This window comes from Eleutherodactylus coqui, chromosome 8 (assembly GCF_035609145.1).
Source record: "Eleutherodactylus coqui strain aEleCoq1 chromosome 8, aEleCoq1.hap1, whole genome shotgun sequence".
Classification (NCBI taxonomy): Eukaryota; Metazoa; Chordata; class Amphibia; order Anura; family Eleutherodactylidae; genus Eleutherodactylus; species Eleutherodactylus coqui.
In genome coordinates, this window is record NC_089844.1 from 17,774,022 (window position 1) to 17,792,266 (window position 18,245).

At 43.0% G+C, this 18,245-nt stretch overlaps 1 protein-coding gene across 16 annotated transcripts in view; it reads right to left on the bottom strand.

Moving 5' to 3' along the window:
* Window positions 1-18,245, bottom strand: part of NEB (nebulin) — a 232,032-nt gene that overhangs the window by 183,113 nt on the left and 30,674 nt on the right. For all 16 annotated transcript variants that reach the window (XM_066575214.1, XM_066575209.1, XM_066575217.1 and 13 more), the window contains exons 11-28: window positions 17,667-17,771; window positions 17,475-17,582; window positions 15,820-15,936; window positions 15,587-15,688; window positions 13,468-13,575; window positions 13,276-13,380; window positions 11,486-11,584; window positions 9,631-9,735; window positions 8,170-8,277; window positions 6,493-6,606; window positions 5,061-5,258; window positions 4,810-4,917; window positions 4,129-4,227; window positions 3,922-4,026; window positions 3,730-3,837; window positions 2,589-2,900; window positions 1,873-2,076; window positions 1,622-1,726 (exon numbers count right to left, since the gene is read on the bottom strand). In XM_066575214.1, coding sequence (XP_066431311.1) covers window positions 1,622-1,726; window positions 1,873-2,076; window positions 2,589-2,900; window positions 3,730-3,837; window positions 3,922-4,026; window positions 4,129-4,227; window positions 4,810-4,917; window positions 5,061-5,258; window positions 6,493-6,606; window positions 8,170-8,277; window positions 9,631-9,735; window positions 11,486-11,584; window positions 13,276-13,380; window positions 13,468-13,575; window positions 15,587-15,688; window positions 15,820-15,936; window positions 17,475-17,582; window positions 17,667-17,771 — 2,310 coding nt within the window. The remainder of the gene's footprint in view (window positions 1-1,621; window positions 1,727-1,872; window positions 2,077-2,588; window positions 2,901-3,729; window positions 3,838-3,921; window positions 4,027-4,128; window positions 4,228-4,809; window positions 4,918-5,060; window positions 5,259-6,492; window positions 6,607-8,169; window positions 8,278-9,630; window positions 9,736-11,485; window positions 11,585-13,275; window positions 13,381-13,467; window positions 13,576-15,586; window positions 15,689-15,819; window positions 15,937-17,474; window positions 17,583-17,666; window positions 17,772-18,245) is intronic.

Here is an 18,245-nt window from a genome sequence, read left to right on the forward strand (position 1 = left end):
ATTTAAATGACACCTTGTGATCTCATTGCAGGCCGGCCATCGGGGACCCACTAACAGCGATTGTGAAATGTAAATGCTGCTGCCAAAATTGACCTTGGTATTTGAAGGATTAACAGCTGTGATCAGTGTGAACGCTGATCGCTGCTGTTGTCGGCAGGTGTCAGCTGTCAAAGACAGCTTATACCCACCATATATGGAGTGGGATCGGCTCTCGATCCCGTTCCATATGCACCACAAAAGCCAGGATGCAAATGAACACTCTGGGGCATGTAGGGATTAGAAATTTATCCCCAATCCACTTCTGGATTGGAGGTTTCATGAATACCCGAGAATCAAAGGTCCGTGCATGAATGGAACAGCAGTTCACATACACACTACCGCGCCATTTATTTACATTCATCTATTTAAAACGGAATGCTGGGAACTGCTGGGCGCTTGAACTCTGCGATCTTTGGCACTTCCACTTAAATAAATGGAGCGTCAGCACACATGAGCGACCGTTGCTCCATTCATACAGGGACCTTCAGGCTCCAGTGGTAGAACCCCCACCGATCTGAAACTTATTCCCTATACTGTTGATAGGAGATAACTTTCTATCCAGGCACAAACCCTTAATCTGTCATCAATGGGAGTCGCTAGGTTCTGAATTTAAACAATCTGATTTATTGGACAGTCATAGAAAAGTATGTCAAACTTGCTTGTAACAGTAGAGAGTCCAATATTGGCAACATCTACAACTGCATTGGCCCAGGAGGGTGGGTGCATTGCCACTTTAGAAGCAAATTATTAGATTACATGGGACTAACCTAATGAATGTCATTGCTCCTAATTACTGGTGGGTTGTTAAAAGTGTTGTCCAGGAATTCAACAAAATGGACTGTCTTAGGGGAAAAATGGGCAGAGCCAGTACCTCAAGCAGGGGGCAGATAGGCTGAATGGTAAGCCTGATAGGAACGACCAAAACAGACCATGACCTTTCCTCCCTTGGTCTAGAAATACATTCACCAATCCTAGGGCAGGTTTTTTTTTAAAGCTGCATGGATGGCGGCCATTTTTGTTGAATTGCTCACAAAAATAGATAAAGGTAAGATTGTTTTGAGCCCTGTAATATGTTGTCCAGGGTACAAACCTCTTTGATAAGTTTGATGAAGTATTGTCATCATTTTTGGCACATTTCAATGTCACTGTCAGAACTAACTGTAGCATTTAAAGGATTAACAGGCAATACCCGCTCGCATGGTTCGGCTCCTGAGCCCGTCTATGTACAGCATATGCTGTGGATGTGCTAACTCCATGGTATATGTGCAGTTAGGACGTATATAGCTGTATGTGTGACATGAGGGGGTTAATGGAGCGTTTCTTACTATTACCACCCCTCGGAATGTGCCACCACTTTTTGTGCTACCATCATTTCATCATTGGTTCTCTCTGCTCAAATCTTCTGCTTCAAGTTTTGTAAAAATCCATATTATAATGGAAATAACTGCTGAATTATCGTATTTTCAGGACTGCAGGCTGCCGTAGTAAAGACATCTCGCTGCACATACATATCTAATAAATGGATAGTCATGTTGTATGCAGAACAAGCTCTGCATCAATCCAATGTGATCCGATGACTTACATCACTAATAGTAGTTGCATTGTACTTGGCTTGGATAAACTGAGGGGCGTCAGCAGGTAAATGATACTTGTGCAAAGTCTTCTCCCCTGAAGATTTGTACAGTTTCTGCAAAAAGCAGCAAGGAGAGAAGCTTAATAGTTAAATACATGTAAAATGATAGAACAGCGCATCATTTACATACAAGCATTTGTCGATATCTAGCGAAGGGCAATGTTAAAAGGCGAATGTCAAAGTTAGGTTGAGTTACTCACATCATTGAGTTGGAGGGCATTTGTCTTCGCCTGGACCATGACCGGAGAGTCGGTAACGCTAGTAAATTTGATTGTATCTGGGTGTTGTCTATATTTCTTCTCATTTAAGGCATCTCCAGCTTTTTTGGCCTTCTCAACATCAAGAGACCCAATGGGTATCCATCCTGTGCCTTTCACCCAACCGAGATCTGACTTGTAAAGATTCTACAGAAAAGAAAAATTATACGAATGAAGTTATGTTAAGGCCTCCATACACATTAGACTTTAGTTGTCTGAACCCCCCATTACCGGTGGGGTCAGACCACTCTCTGGTGTGCATGGGGCAAATCAACTTTCCCTCAACGGATGATATCAGGGATGTTGTATTTCAAAGCCGGATCCTTTTTTTCTCTAGGGAATAGTCCAGTGCCAGTGCTATTTGGCTGCAGCTTACCTCCCTAAACACATGAATATTCTGCCAAACCCATTGTTTCTGTGTATAGGGAAGTCAGGGTAAACAGCTGTTGGTTGAACATCTAACGGACATTCATCCAAGAGTTGTTGAAGCTGGATAGGGGTTTTTAGAAAAAGGGTATACCAATAACATTATGTGTGGGTGACCCAACTTCCCTCAGCACAATCAGCTGTTTGCTGGTGCTGTTGGGAGCGGGATCCTGGGTGATAAGCTGTTAGCCCCGGGCCCTGCATTCAGGGAAAGGTTGTGCAAAGAAACTCACATCACTTTGTATCTCCATCATCTTCTTGGATAATTCGACGCTCATTGCATCTGGGAGGAAGGTGTATTGGTGGATTGGCTGCTTATAATTAATACCGCTGGCAATTTGCTGCGCCTTCTTCGCAGATACCACGTTGACCATATCTAGTGGAGTATTATACTTGGTCTTCGTCTTCTCATAATCTTTCTTATATAATCGGTCAGACTGCATCTTAGCCACATTCATATAGAGTACGAGTTTGGGATCATCCTGAAGGCTTCGGAAACCAACAAGCTTGCCTTTCTGGTCCTCATAAGATTTCTTATATTGTACCTGTAACCGTAATTAAACATAAAGACAATAACACTTTTTTAGATCTTAACATTTAAATCAACTGTTGAACCTGATGATGTTCCTCTAAGTATACCGTAAAAACTTAAAGGGAACCCGTCACCTCCTATAGGCACTATAGTCTGCTATGGTGAATATAGGATATTCTAGGTCCTGAATCCTGGGATGTAATTTTTAGAATTCCCAGGCTCCCCGTTGCCGTATTGAGAATTCGGAGTGCAGTTAGTCAATATGACTCTTTTCATTCAGTATGTGCATGCACACTCCAATGTTCTCTATGGGAGTGCGCATGAGTGGACCAAATGAAAAGAAACATATTGAATGACCACGCACAGACTTCCTGGGGTGACAGTGTGGTAATGGGGAGCTGGTAAGTATAAAAATTACACCCCAGGATTCAACGGGACCTATCTTAGAAGCACTATAACTTTGTTTATGGTACTTATAGGAGGTAACCAGTTCACTATACGGGGATATTCCCGTCTCAGCAAGTTATCACCTATCCACAGGATAGTGAAGATCAGTGGGAGTCTGATCTCTGAGACCCCACCAATCCTGAGATTTCATCCCTGGCAAGTTCCAAAGTTTGGGGAACGGAGGTCCCACATGTGCACCACCGCTCTGTTCACTTCAGTGGGACCGCTGGAGATTCCTGAGTGTTTCAAATCTACTATCTCTGGCAGTCCCATTGAAGTGAATGGAGTCATGACCCCACTGCTGTCAAAACGTAGGGATCCGCCAGGTACCCAGCAAATGGACTCCCACTGATCAGAAAGTTATCCCCTATCCTAAAGTAGAAAAGAGCACTTACGTCGCTGGCCGCCTTCCTTGCCGCCTTAGCAGCCCTAATTGGGATGGCGTCAGACCTGAGGTCATATCCTTTAGCCTTTAATTCTTCTAATCCTTGTTTGTAGTATGTCTGAAAGAAATATTAAAAATGATTTATTGTAGAGCTGAAGGTCTGAGGGACGGGATCTGGTAATCATGGAAGCGGAGCTCTTACATCGCTGAGGTTGTAAGCATTCACTCTGGCCTGTATAAGTTCTGGAACATCTGCGGGTAAGGAGTACTTGTGGATGACCTTCTCGCCTTCTGCTTTATAAAGAATCTACAAAAAGAGGAACAAATATCATCAGTCTGAGAAATGTATTCCGATGTGGAATGTTCAATCTGTAGCTCTCATTGAACAAGATGATTAGAAGGAACCTACATCGCTCCTCTGTTTCTGGTTGACTTTAGCTTGAACCATGATCGGGTCGTCGTCTACAGAGGTGAATTTAATAGTATCTGGATGCTGGCGATATTTTTTCTGGAAGAAGAATCAGAATGTTGGTAAATATAATTGTCTAGATTATGGTATCAGTTATATATAGTGACAGGCATGGAGGTGTAGTCATGGAAAGCAGGTATGTATCACCCAGGCTTCTATAATATGTGGATTAGCAGGGAGTGTCTCACCTACTAGGTAATGAATCCAATAAGTGGATATTTAAAAGCAGCCAGGAAGACAGTGAGCTGCCCCATCTCTAGGGAACACAGAAAGCAGGTCTGTGTGAGAAGCTGTTGTGGACTGTGAGTATGGCCGGTCTCACATGAACGGGTCGGATTCCGCAAGTGAGAGCCCGCAACGGAATCCGTCCCTGTCCAGCATCCATGCGTACCTTTGAATATCTGTATTGTGGATGGCTACGGCGAGCCGCCATCGGACATGTGCAGTATAGAGTAGAACCCTGTCTACCAGTTACAAAACAAAGAGGTTCAGCAACCTGATAGGCAAAAATGTAACTGTTTGTGAACAAAGCATCACAATTTCTTCCAAAGAAGATGGATTTGAGCCCTTAGATATACGATCACATATTCATAAAATGTACCGGTCTTATAACCTAATTACCTCATTGAGTATCTGCCCAGCTTTCTTGGCCTTTTCCACGTCCATGGATCCATACGGTACCCATCCGCAGCCTTTTACCCAGCTATTAAAGTCTGATTTATAATCAATCTAGAAGATAAAGAAGGTGAATGATATGAGATACATAATAATCAGTATCCTGAGAGCCACGATTGTACATCCAGATATTTAACAAAGATGCCAAATAAAACTCGTACGAGAACCTCCGAACATGGCCGGATGAGGTAACTTACATCACTCTGAATATTGTAGGATTTCTTGGCCAGTTGTAGGCTGACGCTGTCAGGAGGATAGAAGTAAGTATGGATTGGACGCTTATAGTCAATACCGCTGGCGATGGCCTGAGCCTTCTTGGCCAGCTGCACGGGTATCATATCTAGGGGTGCAGAGTATTTGGTCTTCATTTTTTCATAGTCCTTTTTGTATTCAATCTAAAATGAAATACATGAAAAAAGCTATCAGTAACGGCAGGCGAAGTCTGGGGGCAATATCTGCCCTTTGGGCAATCATATAGTAAAGTATTATACATGGGAGAATAAACCATAGAAGCTTCCCTGTATCTTCTATGGGAGCTGTGAGGAGTCTTCAGCCACCCTCTGGTTCCCCCATCCATGTTTTGGGTTATTATATAGTCAAGGGCGTTCCTGGCATGAAGCGACCTGAGCGGGACCTCAGACGGGCGGTGGGTTGGTATTCAGCCGCTAATTATTTTTTACCAGTCATGTTAATTCCCAGTAAAAAATAATTGCCGTCTGTGAGCCGGCCGGCAGAAACCGGGCAAGTAGTTAATTCACTCCAATTGACGCTCCGGTCCGCCACTGTTGTAATAAATCTGTGATCCTTGACCCCTCCTCCTGGTGTCTGCGTTCCTGCAAGCAGACGCCAACCTGTGCGCAGCACAGATGCTGGGTGGTAAAGTCAGGGGTCACAGACTGATTACAGTAGTGGCGGAAGCCCACAGCCGAGCAGAGCTGCAGACTGGCTGGAGGTCCACTACAGGGGGCACTATTACTTTAGGGGCCACTATGGGGATCACTACTTACTACTGGGATTACTATGAGGGGGTCACTATTATTACTGGGGCAACTATGCAGGACACTATTACTACTAGGGCCACTAAAGGGGTCACTGTAACTACTGGGGCCAGTGAGAGAAATGGAAAAAAATGCAATTCGACCATTTTTGGGAGGGTCTTGTTAGTACACCATAAAAGCAGTGGCAAAAGTAACATACGTTTATGCTGAGGGGCAGTACCATTACGGCGATACCAAATTTATATAGTGTTTTTTTTAGGGGGGGGGGGGGGGTTTGCTGTACCACTTTTAAAAAATAAAATATCTTTGGAAAAGAATTAAAAAAATTTCTGCCGCCGTCTTCTGACCATCCAAACTTTTTTTTATTTCTCCATTGACATAGTTATATGAGGGCTCATACCCGGGAACAGGGACTGTAAAACATGCTATTTGAGAATCCTGATATACGAGAGTTTGAAAGACATTTACCGGCCCGTAAATGGGGTTAATAAAGTTACAAGAGCAGCATGATGTCCTATGATGAGAGTCTTCTAGATAGCTGCGGTGGGCAGCTGCACAGGATTGGGGTGTACCCCAGCCTTCACCCCGTCCTCCCAAGAGCACACCACAGCACTGATATATATGGACTTACATCACTTTGATTATGAGCCACTTTCAGAGAGTGTAACATCTTGGGGTCATCTTGGATACTTAGAGCGCCGATCATCTTCCCTCTGTTGAGCTCATAATCTTTCTTATATTGCACCTGCAAATAAAGAAACCGGATTATAAAAGTGAATATACAGTAAGTGTAAATGATAAAGGTCCTACAGAATAAAGACTACAATAAAACATTACAGAAGTATCATTAAAGGGGTGGTCCAGTTGTAAATAGTGAAGACCTGTTCTTAGAATAGATCATCATTAGTAGATGGGGGGACGGAGGTCTGACGCTCAAGATCCCTATTCATTTGCTCGCATGTGCTGAGCTGATTTTTGCAGGAAGCTGACTGATCTGTTTTCACTGCAGTGGCCAGGCTTAGTACTGCAGTCCAAGTTCCCATTCATTCCCATGCCTGCAATACCAAGCCTGGCCACTGCACTGTCTGCTTCCTACACAGATCAACTTAGTGCAGGAGTGCCCTGGCCTGGTGAACAGCTAATTGCTTAAGGTCCATCACCTTGAACCCCACCCAATCTTCTATTGATGGATGGCCTAAGGATAGGCGATCAATAGTTTACAACTAGATAATGCCTTTAATAGCAATAAATACCAAGATAATTTCGAGCCGGCTGCCCCTACCATGAGGCGACCTCAGAGGTACCAGCAGATTGCTGGCTGGCCGGTATTTATTTTTTTACTGGCAATATTAATGGGCGGTAAAAAAATATTGCCACCCGTGAGCCAGCCAGGCAGCACCAACAAGCATTTACAGGACTTGCTCTGTAGTCTTGGTCCACCAACAACCACTCCTGTAATCAACCTGTGTGACCCCTGACCTCTCCAACCGGCATCTACGTTCCTGCACACAGACGCTTGGCAGAGAGGTTAGGGACACACAGGCTGATTACAACATCAGCAGCCACCGGTTACTGGAACTACAGGGGAAGTGAGTTAAAAGTTTGTTGGATTAGTGACTTCCAGATAGATGTCTGTCCAGCCTCTGAAGACTTCCATTGAAGGAGAACTCACCACCTCCCATGGTAACCTGTTCCACTCATTGATCCCCCTCACTGTCTAATATCTAATCTGTGTCTCCTCCCTTTCAGTTTCATCCCATTGCTTCTAGTCTTTCCTTGTGCAGATGAGAATAGGGCTGATCCCTCTGCACTGTGACAGCCCTTCAGATATTTGTAGACAGCTATTAAGTCTCCTCTCAGCCTTCTCTACAAGCTAAACATTCCCAGATCCTTTAACCGATCCTCATAGGACATGATTTGCAGACCGCTCACCATCTTGGAAACTCTTCTATGAACTTGCTCCAGTCTGTGGATGTCTTTTTATATTGGGGTGCCCAGAACTGGACACAGTATTCCAGATGAGGTCTCACATGTGAAAAGCCACCCTGAATAAATCCCCCCCTCTGTTTTTTTCATTCGTGGAAACTGCGCCATTCTTGTCTACTGGCTGTGTCTGGTATTCCAGCATGGCCTCATTAAAGCGAATGGGCCTGAGTTTCAATATTACGAATAGCATGGACAGATCCTGCCTTCAAGAATACCCCGTGTACAGCGCCTTAATCTCTACAAGATACTTAGAACAAATAATCATGACTACCCTTTAATGCGACGGTTCCCAACCCCACACAAATGTTGCCCTGCTACTTACATCACTGGCCTTCTTACGATTTGCCTTTGCTGCCACCAGAGGAATAGCATCAATCTTAATTTCACATTGCTTGGCCTTGGCCTTATTCCAGTCATATTTGTACCATTTCTGCAAGGTGAAGATGAAAAATAACATAAATATATGGAACATTGTATTAATCACGCATCTCAATGAACAATCACACGACTGAGCCGTATTGATCAAATCTGTGATACACAACTGTCCTATCTGCCCCTAACACCAGCATTTAGGGGGGAAAACTGGTATGTGGCGCATACTATTCTCTTGAGCCCGCTCCATGCACCCTTTATGACCATTCAACGTTTACCATTTACCATTGGCGGTTGTGAAAGGTGTTAAGAGATGGAGCACACAGTTTCAAATACTTTGGCAATGCTAACTATATTTCTTAGCAAGATTCTCTCAACTTGTCGGCCATCATAGGATCAAGATGGAGTCTCTTTGTTAATACACAGGGGGGCATTTATTAAGCCATTTTGGTGTAGAATAATTGAAAACTTTTGCACAAGGGCTGTTTCTGCAAAAATTTTACGATTTTTCAGCCTTCTGTGCCGATCCGCCCATTTTGAAAACTGGGCAGGCTTTGTTGGTCCAACAAATTTACGTATAATTACGCCAGAACTGAGTGCCCCGTATGCCCAGGGAAGTCATACTAAGCCTGGCGCAGGAAATACCGGGCTTAGTAGATTTCCTCCATAGTCTCTTACAATATGTAGCAAGCTGGCTGTAACTCTGTGGACATGCAACACGGCTCTCTATGGTATACACTCATGGTCTTTTAATGGCGTCCTTCCACTCGGCAGGTTCACGACCGAAGCTCCCACAGCTACAATGGTCCAACTCTCCGGGTGCTTTCAGCTCCAACAAGGTGGCTCCAGGGCTGGTCTGGCAGCACACACTCAGGCTGTACCCAACCCCTTCTCCAGCAGGCTTCCACAGCTGCTCTCATGGCTCCCGACTCAGCCGCACCCAGCCTTGCACCAAGCTCATGCACTTGTTGCTCACTCCACTACTGTGGCCATCACAACCTCTACTTGCACACTACACCCTGCCTTCGCAGTGTCCACACGGGCCATGACAGAGACTGTTACATGAATCTGTTGCATATTACAATACAGAATAGCCCATCAGACGTTATGAGATACTCCTCAATATTGTAGCATTTCTCCTAGTAACCCTCGGCATCTATATAATAAACAATCACTAAAGCATTATCACCCCATTACACACCAGCATTTACCTCACTTCCCCAACAAACATTAGCATTGGTCTTGCTCTCCCACAAAAGCATCGGCATCTTATGTCATCTCTCTAAAGAAACTTTCTACCTGACTACGCTAGGTTAACTTTCAGAATTTTTTATTCACCCTGCAGACATTCACAAAAAATACAATATGTGATTCGTAATATAAGCCCATCAATAAACAGGAATGTACTTACATCACTCAGGTTATAGGCATTCACTCTAGACTGCAGGATAAAAGGAGCATCTGAGGGAATCGAGCACTTAAACTTTTTCTTTTCATGATCTGCTTTATAGTTAAGCTGAAATGAAGGAAGAGAAAACCATTATATTCCAGACTCCAGTCCGGCCATTTACAAATCTTGGACACTGCTGCCATTCTATATAATGCATTGGCTGGCCTTCTATAAAACTGTATGTACTGCTTGCCTGTCACTCTGTATCAGACACTGGCTGCCATTCTATATTTGGCTGTAGCTGTCATTTAATATTCGAGCATAGCTGCCATTCCATAATATACACTGTCTGTCATTCTATAATAGACTCTAGTTGCCCAGATATACTTAAGACGCTGGGCGTCATTCTAAATATCGGACACTGGCAGTTATTCTATATATGACACTGGAGGCCCCTCTATATTAGCCAGTAGCTGTAATTATATATTAGATACTAGCTGCTATTTTATATATAATACATTGGCTGCCATTCTATATCAGACATTAACAGTCATTTTATACAAGATATTAAATGTCATTCTGAATCAGACACTGGCTTCCATACTAGATATGACAATAGCTGTTGTTCTATATTAGACACAGGCCATTCTATACATTAACTGTCATTCTATATCAGACACTGCCTTTCTAGATATCAGACAATGGGCACCATTCTACATATCCAACACTGGGTGCCCTGCTATATTGGACAGTAGCTGTCATTTTAAATTAGATTCCAGCTGCCATTAGTTGCCATTCTATATAAACACTAGCTGCCATTCTGTAAAATGTGCTGAATGTCATTCTATAACAGTCACTGGCTTCCATTCTAGATATGACAGTAGCAGCCGTTCTATATTAGACACTGGCTGTCATTTTTACATTAGATACTAGCTGCCATTCTATATATAATTCCTTGGTTGCCATCCTATATCAGATACTGCCTTTCTAGATATCAGCAACTGGGCGACATTGTAGATATCAAATACTAAACACCATTCTGCATATCACTGAGCACCCTTCTATGTTAGCCAGTAGCTGTCATTTTACATCACTTTCCAGCTGTCAATGGCCACCATCCAATATATGACACTGGCTGTAATTCTGCATAAGATACTGAATGTTATTCTATATCAGATACTGACTTCCATTCTATGTATGACAGTAGCTGGAATTCTATAGTATGTATAGACAGTATTCTATATTAGATAGTAGCTGTCATTTTATACTAAATTCTAACTGCCATTCTGTATATAATACACTGGCCGCCATTTTATATTAGACACCAGCTGCCATTCTATATATAATACATAGGTGGGCCTTCTATCTATGACTCTTGCTGTCATTCTATATTAGCCAGTAGCTGTCATTTTATATTAGATACTATCTGCCATTGTGTATGTAATACATTGGCTTCCATTCTGTATCAGACATGAACTGTCATTCTATTTTAGACTCTAGGTGCCATTCTATATCAGACAGTGGTTTCTATTCCAGATAGCCAACATTGTATATTAGACGCTGGCCACCATTTTATATTAGATACTAGCTGCCATTCCATATATATAATACATCGGCTGCCATTCTATATCAGACAGTGGCTTCCATTCCAGATAGCCAACATTGTATATTAGACGCTGGCTACCAATTTATATTAGATACTAGCTGCCATTCCATATATAATACATTGGCTGCCATTCTATATCAGATACTTGCTGCCATTCTTGTATGACAGTAGCAGCCATTCTGTATTAGACATTGGCTGCCATTCTATATGAATGCATTTTGGCAATTCTGTTTGCTTATGACAATGGATTATCTCTAACTCTATACTTACATCACTAAGCTGCTTGGAGTTCACCTCAGCTTGCACCTGTACCGGGGAATCAGTCACTTGAGTGAATTTAATTGTACCTGGGTGCTTCTTGTACACATACTGAAAAAAACACATATACCTGAATTAGTATGATGAACACGTATAGCTGAAGGTCCCATGTTCTGTATTATCCACGCAATTCAACGCCATACATCCCTAAATATTGTTCATTTGGAATTGATGTGTTCGGTCTCACAACGATGAGTTCGCCCATAATTGGATGGCCATTGATTTAAAATAAAAGATTGAACATTCGTGAATATTTGTTTTGACCCTTTTCAATGTGTTTTGGGGAAATTAAGACTTTTTCTAATTGGTTTTCATTAAAAATGTCTGATTATTTGATTTCCATGCTTCTATTCTTTTCCAAGCCACTGCAGACTGGACTGAAATCAGTCAGAGTAAACTTACAGCTCCTCCCCTAGTCTGCACCCCTGCTGTGAACATGCCTTCACTGTCTCTCCACTGAGTTAGTACAGAGGGCTGCATGGCAGTATGGGAGATGGCGGAGGAGGTCAGGGGGACAAAGACCAGAGAAAGCTACTATTACAGAGGGCCGTAATACACTGTAGGTAAATGTTCTGCTTTTATCAGCAGTTAGGGGGATTGGGACCAGCAGCCACTCAGAAAAAAGGTGATGGATAGCTGTGTAGTATTGAGTGGGTGTGGTGATGCTACACATCCTATGAAAGAGGAGAGGTAGGGGGAGCTGAGCTTATGTGTATTCATTAGAGAGACTAGCTGATCAATACTAGGAACACCCTGAGCCAAAAACTTAGATGTAGGAGGAGAACCTACATATGAAGCATGAGGCTTTATAAATGCATGAGAAGGAAAATACAATTCAAAAAAAGACAAGTGCATCATTTTTTTCTCTGTGTATTGTGTGTACACAAGATATGTATGTATTGACTTTTCTATGCACAAAGGTTTCCACAGCCTTTAAAGATGTTGCATAAGATTAGTAAAGTGAGAAATGATCTACTTCTAGTTAAAAGTAACACTGCTATTCTTGCCCATAGGCTATGTTTGATATTGTGGTTCTTTACCATTCTCTTCAAGGGACTGAGCTGCAATACCAAACACAGTCTATGGGCGAGAGTGGTGCTGTCCCTGGGGGTAAAACAGACCCTTTTTTCTAATCATATCTTAAAAAGAAATTAAAGGAAATCACCAGCTCTGCAAAAGTGAAGGCCTTTTCCTAAGGATAAGCCATCAATATGAGATCGTCGGAGTTCAGACTCTCGGCATTGTAACCAATCAGTAGATCGAAGGGGCCACATAATTTTTAGTTCCTTATCTACTTGGCATAGCTCCATAGTTTCAGTAGTGGTGCAGGTCAGCTCAGGTCTGCCCCATTTAAGTGACTGGGACTCAGCTGGAATGCCAGGCAGAGCCACTACTAAAAGTATAGAGCTGGGCCTGTTAATCAGTTAAGGCGACACAACCAATTCTATAGAAGACAATTCTTCATTGGTCAACTTGTTGATGAGAGTGATATATCCATAGTACCCTTCACATCCCCCCTCAATGACAGACTTAACGTGAAGCTTCAAGAGCCCCCCAACTATCATGCATCGCATTGGCCTCCACCTATAAGACAGAGAGACCTTTTGGAAGGCCCCTCAAGCATCTGAGCCAATATACCTAAGATAGTTTTGCCCTTGCCCCAACCCCACTTATAAACAGGCTGTAGAATTTACTATATACATAGCCTGAACTAGTAGTAGGGCATCCTTTGGAAGACTTACATCTTTACACTGATCTAACTTCTTGGTAGCTTCATATTCAGGGGTAACAGTCTGAGGGAAGTAACAACTGGCCTTCTCGTCTTCATAGTCGGCTTTGTAGTTTTTCTGATATGTAAAGAAAAAATTATAAAAATGTTTTAGCTAATGAGTTTTTAAATGTCAGCTGTAACACTTGGTCCCATGTACACGTACATCACTTATCATATTGGAGACTTTGGTGCAATGGAGCATATGAGGATCCTCGTAGCTGCCAATGTAATGTCCCTGGACGTTCCTCCGATAGTGATCCTTATAGTTAAGCTGAAATATAGGGGGGAAAAGGATAAATACAACAGAGAAAGGGAATAACGGGAAATATTGTATGTAAGAGTAAGGGTGCTTTCAGAGTGCTGTAATATGGTATTTATCATCCATATTATGGCCCCAAAACCAGGACCCCTTGAGCTCAGTGGTGTTTCACCAGTGGAGTCAGATGACAAACAGCTATAGGGCCTGTGGGACAAGGGGGTGCTATAATCCTGAGGGGCACAGAGGGGAAACTATAACTTTGTAGGGTCAAAGAGGGGCACTTTGTGGGGATACTATTATTTTGTGGAGCTGCAGAGGGGCACTAGTTCTATGGGAGAGCACTGAGAGGGACATTTGGGCTAGCAGCAAGAAATATAGGAGTGTGTAGAGATGAGTTAAAGTTGGAAGATGTCTTCATGTTGGTCTGGGCCCAGATAAAGAAGTGTCTAAGGGGATTTGACCTTGTGATCATTTCATTGCCCACACAGTCTTATGCAATATCATAGTATTGCATTAGAGCTCGGTCAGACGAGCGTTTTTTTAGCACATGATTAGCCGCACTAAAAAAATTGCACATTGCATGTAGAAAAATCGCGTGATCGGGTGCATTTGCACTTACATGTTCTAACTTTTGCAGGTGCGATTATTTAGCGCCTCTTTAAAAACGGACATGTGACCGCTTCCATTGGCAAGCATTTGTTCTAAAAGAGCCGATTTAAGCGTGCCTATTCATGCGCTAAAATCTTGCTCGTCCTACCGCGGCCTTATACTGCATTCTGACAGGCAGTGTATCAAGACGAAGGCGTACCACAGGCACAGCTTGATAGATGATCATTCATTCATGGGCTCCCAATCCCACAGTATGCAAGCCAAGAACATAAACATATGCCCTGGGGCGTAAGAGAGAATAAATGATATTCGCCCGTTATAAGGGTTCAAAGTCAGATTTAGTACCAGGGAAGACCTAAGGTTGGATTGCCCTGTGGAATTCCTTCTATATTGATTCCCCTCTTACTGTGTAAAATACAGGGTTCATACAGTGTATAACTACCAAACAGTGCCTGCTCACCGCCAGCAATGCCCAAATAACAATGCCAATTACAGATGTAGCAATCATTAACAAGACTGACGCATTGTGATAACTACAGTGCTGTAAAACAAGTTACCATAACGCGTTAATGTCAAGTTAACGTTTGCTCCTTCTGTACTTACATAAGTAAGGTTGCTTTTAGATGAATGATTAGCATTCAAAAAATTGTTCAAATGACCGAAAGTGAAAGATATCATTCGGTCTAAACGTGAGCCAATGACTGAACGGCGAATGAGAATGATTTGCTTTTCATTCGTCATTCATTTAATACAGACATAAAAACATTGTTGGCTCATTTGGTTTAAACAGCAATCGTTCGATCGCTCTCATTCGCTTATGCGGGTACTGTACAATTCTAAACAATTCTCATTTGAAGGAGCCAACGATTAGAGATGACGAACCTACTCGGCCACGCCCCTTTTTCGCCCGAGCGCCGCGATTTTCGAGTACTTCCGTACTTGGGTGAAAAGATTCGGGGGCGCCGTGGGTGAGTGGGGGGTTGCAGCGAGGAGTGGGGGGCAGAGGGAGAGAGAGCTCCCCTCTGTTACCCCCCGCTCCGCTACGCCTCCCCCCGCCCTCCGGCGCCCCCCGAATCTATTCACCCGAGTACGGAAGTACTCGAAAATGGCGGTGCTCGATCGAGTAATTACTCGAAACGAGTATATTCGCTCATCTCTACCAACGATGCATTTGCCTGTTTAAACAGGTTGCACGGGAGCGAACCAGTTAACGGTGACATCACTTGCTCGTTCAGACGAGAATCGGCTAGTCCAAAAGGACCCTAACCCCGTAGGAGCCTCCTACTGCTGCTATATTCATACGTTCATGCACCGACTGCGGGATCGGGGAGTGTAGGTGGAGTCGCCTTCAGTAGTGACAGATGATGTGCCGTTACATTGTACAAAGTGAAGAGGAGCCCTAATTAGTACTCACATCAGTGTACTTCTTCAGGACATTATCAAGTTGAAACTTGGGGGTATCGCAGTAGTTAATACTGGTTCCTCTGGCTTTTTCGTAAGAGTCCTTATATAATTTCTGAAAGAAACAAAAATGTTTAGGCTTTCATGGTGTAATATTTTGTTTCAATGTAAAGTTTGCTGCAACTGTAGATCGATACGACATAAATGCAAGAATGATTGATATTCTGTATCCGGTTTCACACTCACATCGCTCAGGGCATTTCCAGCATTTTTGAGTTGGCGCAGTAATGGATTCTCTGTGGCGGGAAGAGTGTGGTAAGCGGTGGGCCCCTTGGACTTCTCATAATCTGCTTTATATTTCACCTGTAGAAATAATGAGAATAAATGCAACTTCCCATATGTACGTTTTTCCAGCAGATGATTTGTGGCTAAATCGCTTTTATACATTTTAACAGTTCCTTCTTACTTTAAGTAAAACCTCCCCTTACACTAATAAGATGAAGCACGGCGGGAGATTTGTGCTGCACTTCGTCCTCGGTCAATAAGCTTCATTGACTCTTAATATGACAATACAATGCACGTAGATCTATAGGGCCAACTCTGTTTTCTTAAAATACTATGTATATAGATTTAAAGGGATGCAGGGAGATCGAGCCTTCCTCTGCCTTCATACAGGTGGATCGAGTCTTCCTCTGCTCTCTAACAATACAATGCACATAGATCTATAGGGATGCAGGCAGATCGAGTCTTCCTCTGCCTTCATACAGGTGGATTGAGTCTTCCTCTGCTCTCTAACAATACAATGCACATAGATCTATAGGGGCACAGGTGTTTTCTTACAATACTATGTATATAGATCTATAGGGATGCAGACGGATAGAGTCTTCCTCTGCCTTCATATAGGTAGATTGAGTCTTCCTCTGCTCTCTAACAATACAATGCACGTAGATCTATAGGGGCACAGGTGTTTTCTTACAATACTATGTATATAGATCTATAGGGATGCAGACGGATAGAGTCTTCCTCTGCCTTCATACAGGTGGATCGAGTCTGCCTCTGCTCTCTAACAATACAATGCACATAGATCTATAGGGGCACAGGTGTTTTCTTACAATACTATGTATATAGATCTATAGGGATGCAGGCGGATCGAGTCTTTCTCTGCCTTCATACAGGTGGATCGAGTCTTCCTCTGCTCTCTAACAATACAATGCACATAGATCTATAGGGGCACAGGTGTTTTCTTACAATACTATGTATATAGATCTATAGGGATGCAGACGGATAGAGTCTTCCTCTGCCTTCATACAGGTGGATCGAGTCTTCCTCTGCTCTCTAACAATACAATGCACATAGATCTATAGGGGCACAGGTGTTTTCTTACAATACAATGTATATAGATCTATAGGGATGCAGGCGGATCGAGTCTTCCTCTGCCTTCATACAGGTAGATCGAGTCTTCCTCTGCTCTCTAACAATACAATGCACATAGATCTATAGGGGCACAGGTGTTTTCTTACAATACAATGTATATAGATCTATAGGGATGCAGGCGGATCGAGTCTTCCTCTGCCTTCATACATGTAGATTGAGTCTTCCTCTGCTCTCTAACAATACAATGCACGTAGATCTATAGGGATGCAGGCGGATCGAGCCTTCCTCTGCCTTCATACAGGTGGATCGAGTCTTCCTCTGCTCTCTAACAATACAATGCACATAGATCTATAGGGGCACAGGTGTTTTCTTACAATACTATGTATATAGATCTATAGGGGCACAGGTGTTTTCTTACAATACTATGTATATAGATCTATAGGGATGCAGGTGTGTTGGGTTTTCCTCTGCTGCCTTACACTATAATGTATATAGATCTATCATCGAGTCCTCGCCTACTCTCTTACTTTGCTAGCATTTGTCCCGGCCTTCTTGTTAGTCTGATACTCTGGCGTTTCGGTCTGCATGAAGTTGATTTGGTCTTTAGTGTTCTCAAAGTCTTCTTGGTATTTTCTCTGTTGGTAGAAAAAAATGGTTTATAAAGGTTGACTAACTTTTTGATGGTATTGCAGTAGTTCATTACGGTAGAAGCTACTCACGCTGCTCAGGTTGTCGGCATTCATTCTTGCAACTGCAATTTCATAGCAAGGTGTCTGACTCCATTTACCTTTAACTTTCTTCTCATAATCCCCGCGGTAGTTTATCTGTTTCAGGTAAGAAAGATCAGTGCATCAGAATACGAACGGGGGAGCTAATATGGATGATAGAGTATCAGCAGACAAATTAATAACAAATTAGAAAACTTAGCTAGTTCCGATTGCTGCCAGTTAACTACTTAGATGCCACAGTCAATGCTGAAAACGGGGTGGGGGCCCCTCTCTGTTGTCCCATTGGTCCCCTATGACACAATCAAGAAGCGCCAAAGGGCTGCTATGGCGGTGTGAGGCATAGTGAAGGCTCCCAGGGCTGCCATGTATGGATGCCTATTAAAGGGAACCCGTCACCTCCTAACAGCACCATAACTAAATGACGGGGATGTATTTTTTTATACTCACCTGCTCTCCTGATCTTGCGCTGTCAGCCTATGAGGTCCATGAGACACATGAAAATCTGACTATTTTCAGATTGCCGTGCTCTCCCATGACAAAGACTATGCCTGACCAGTAAAACAGCTGAGC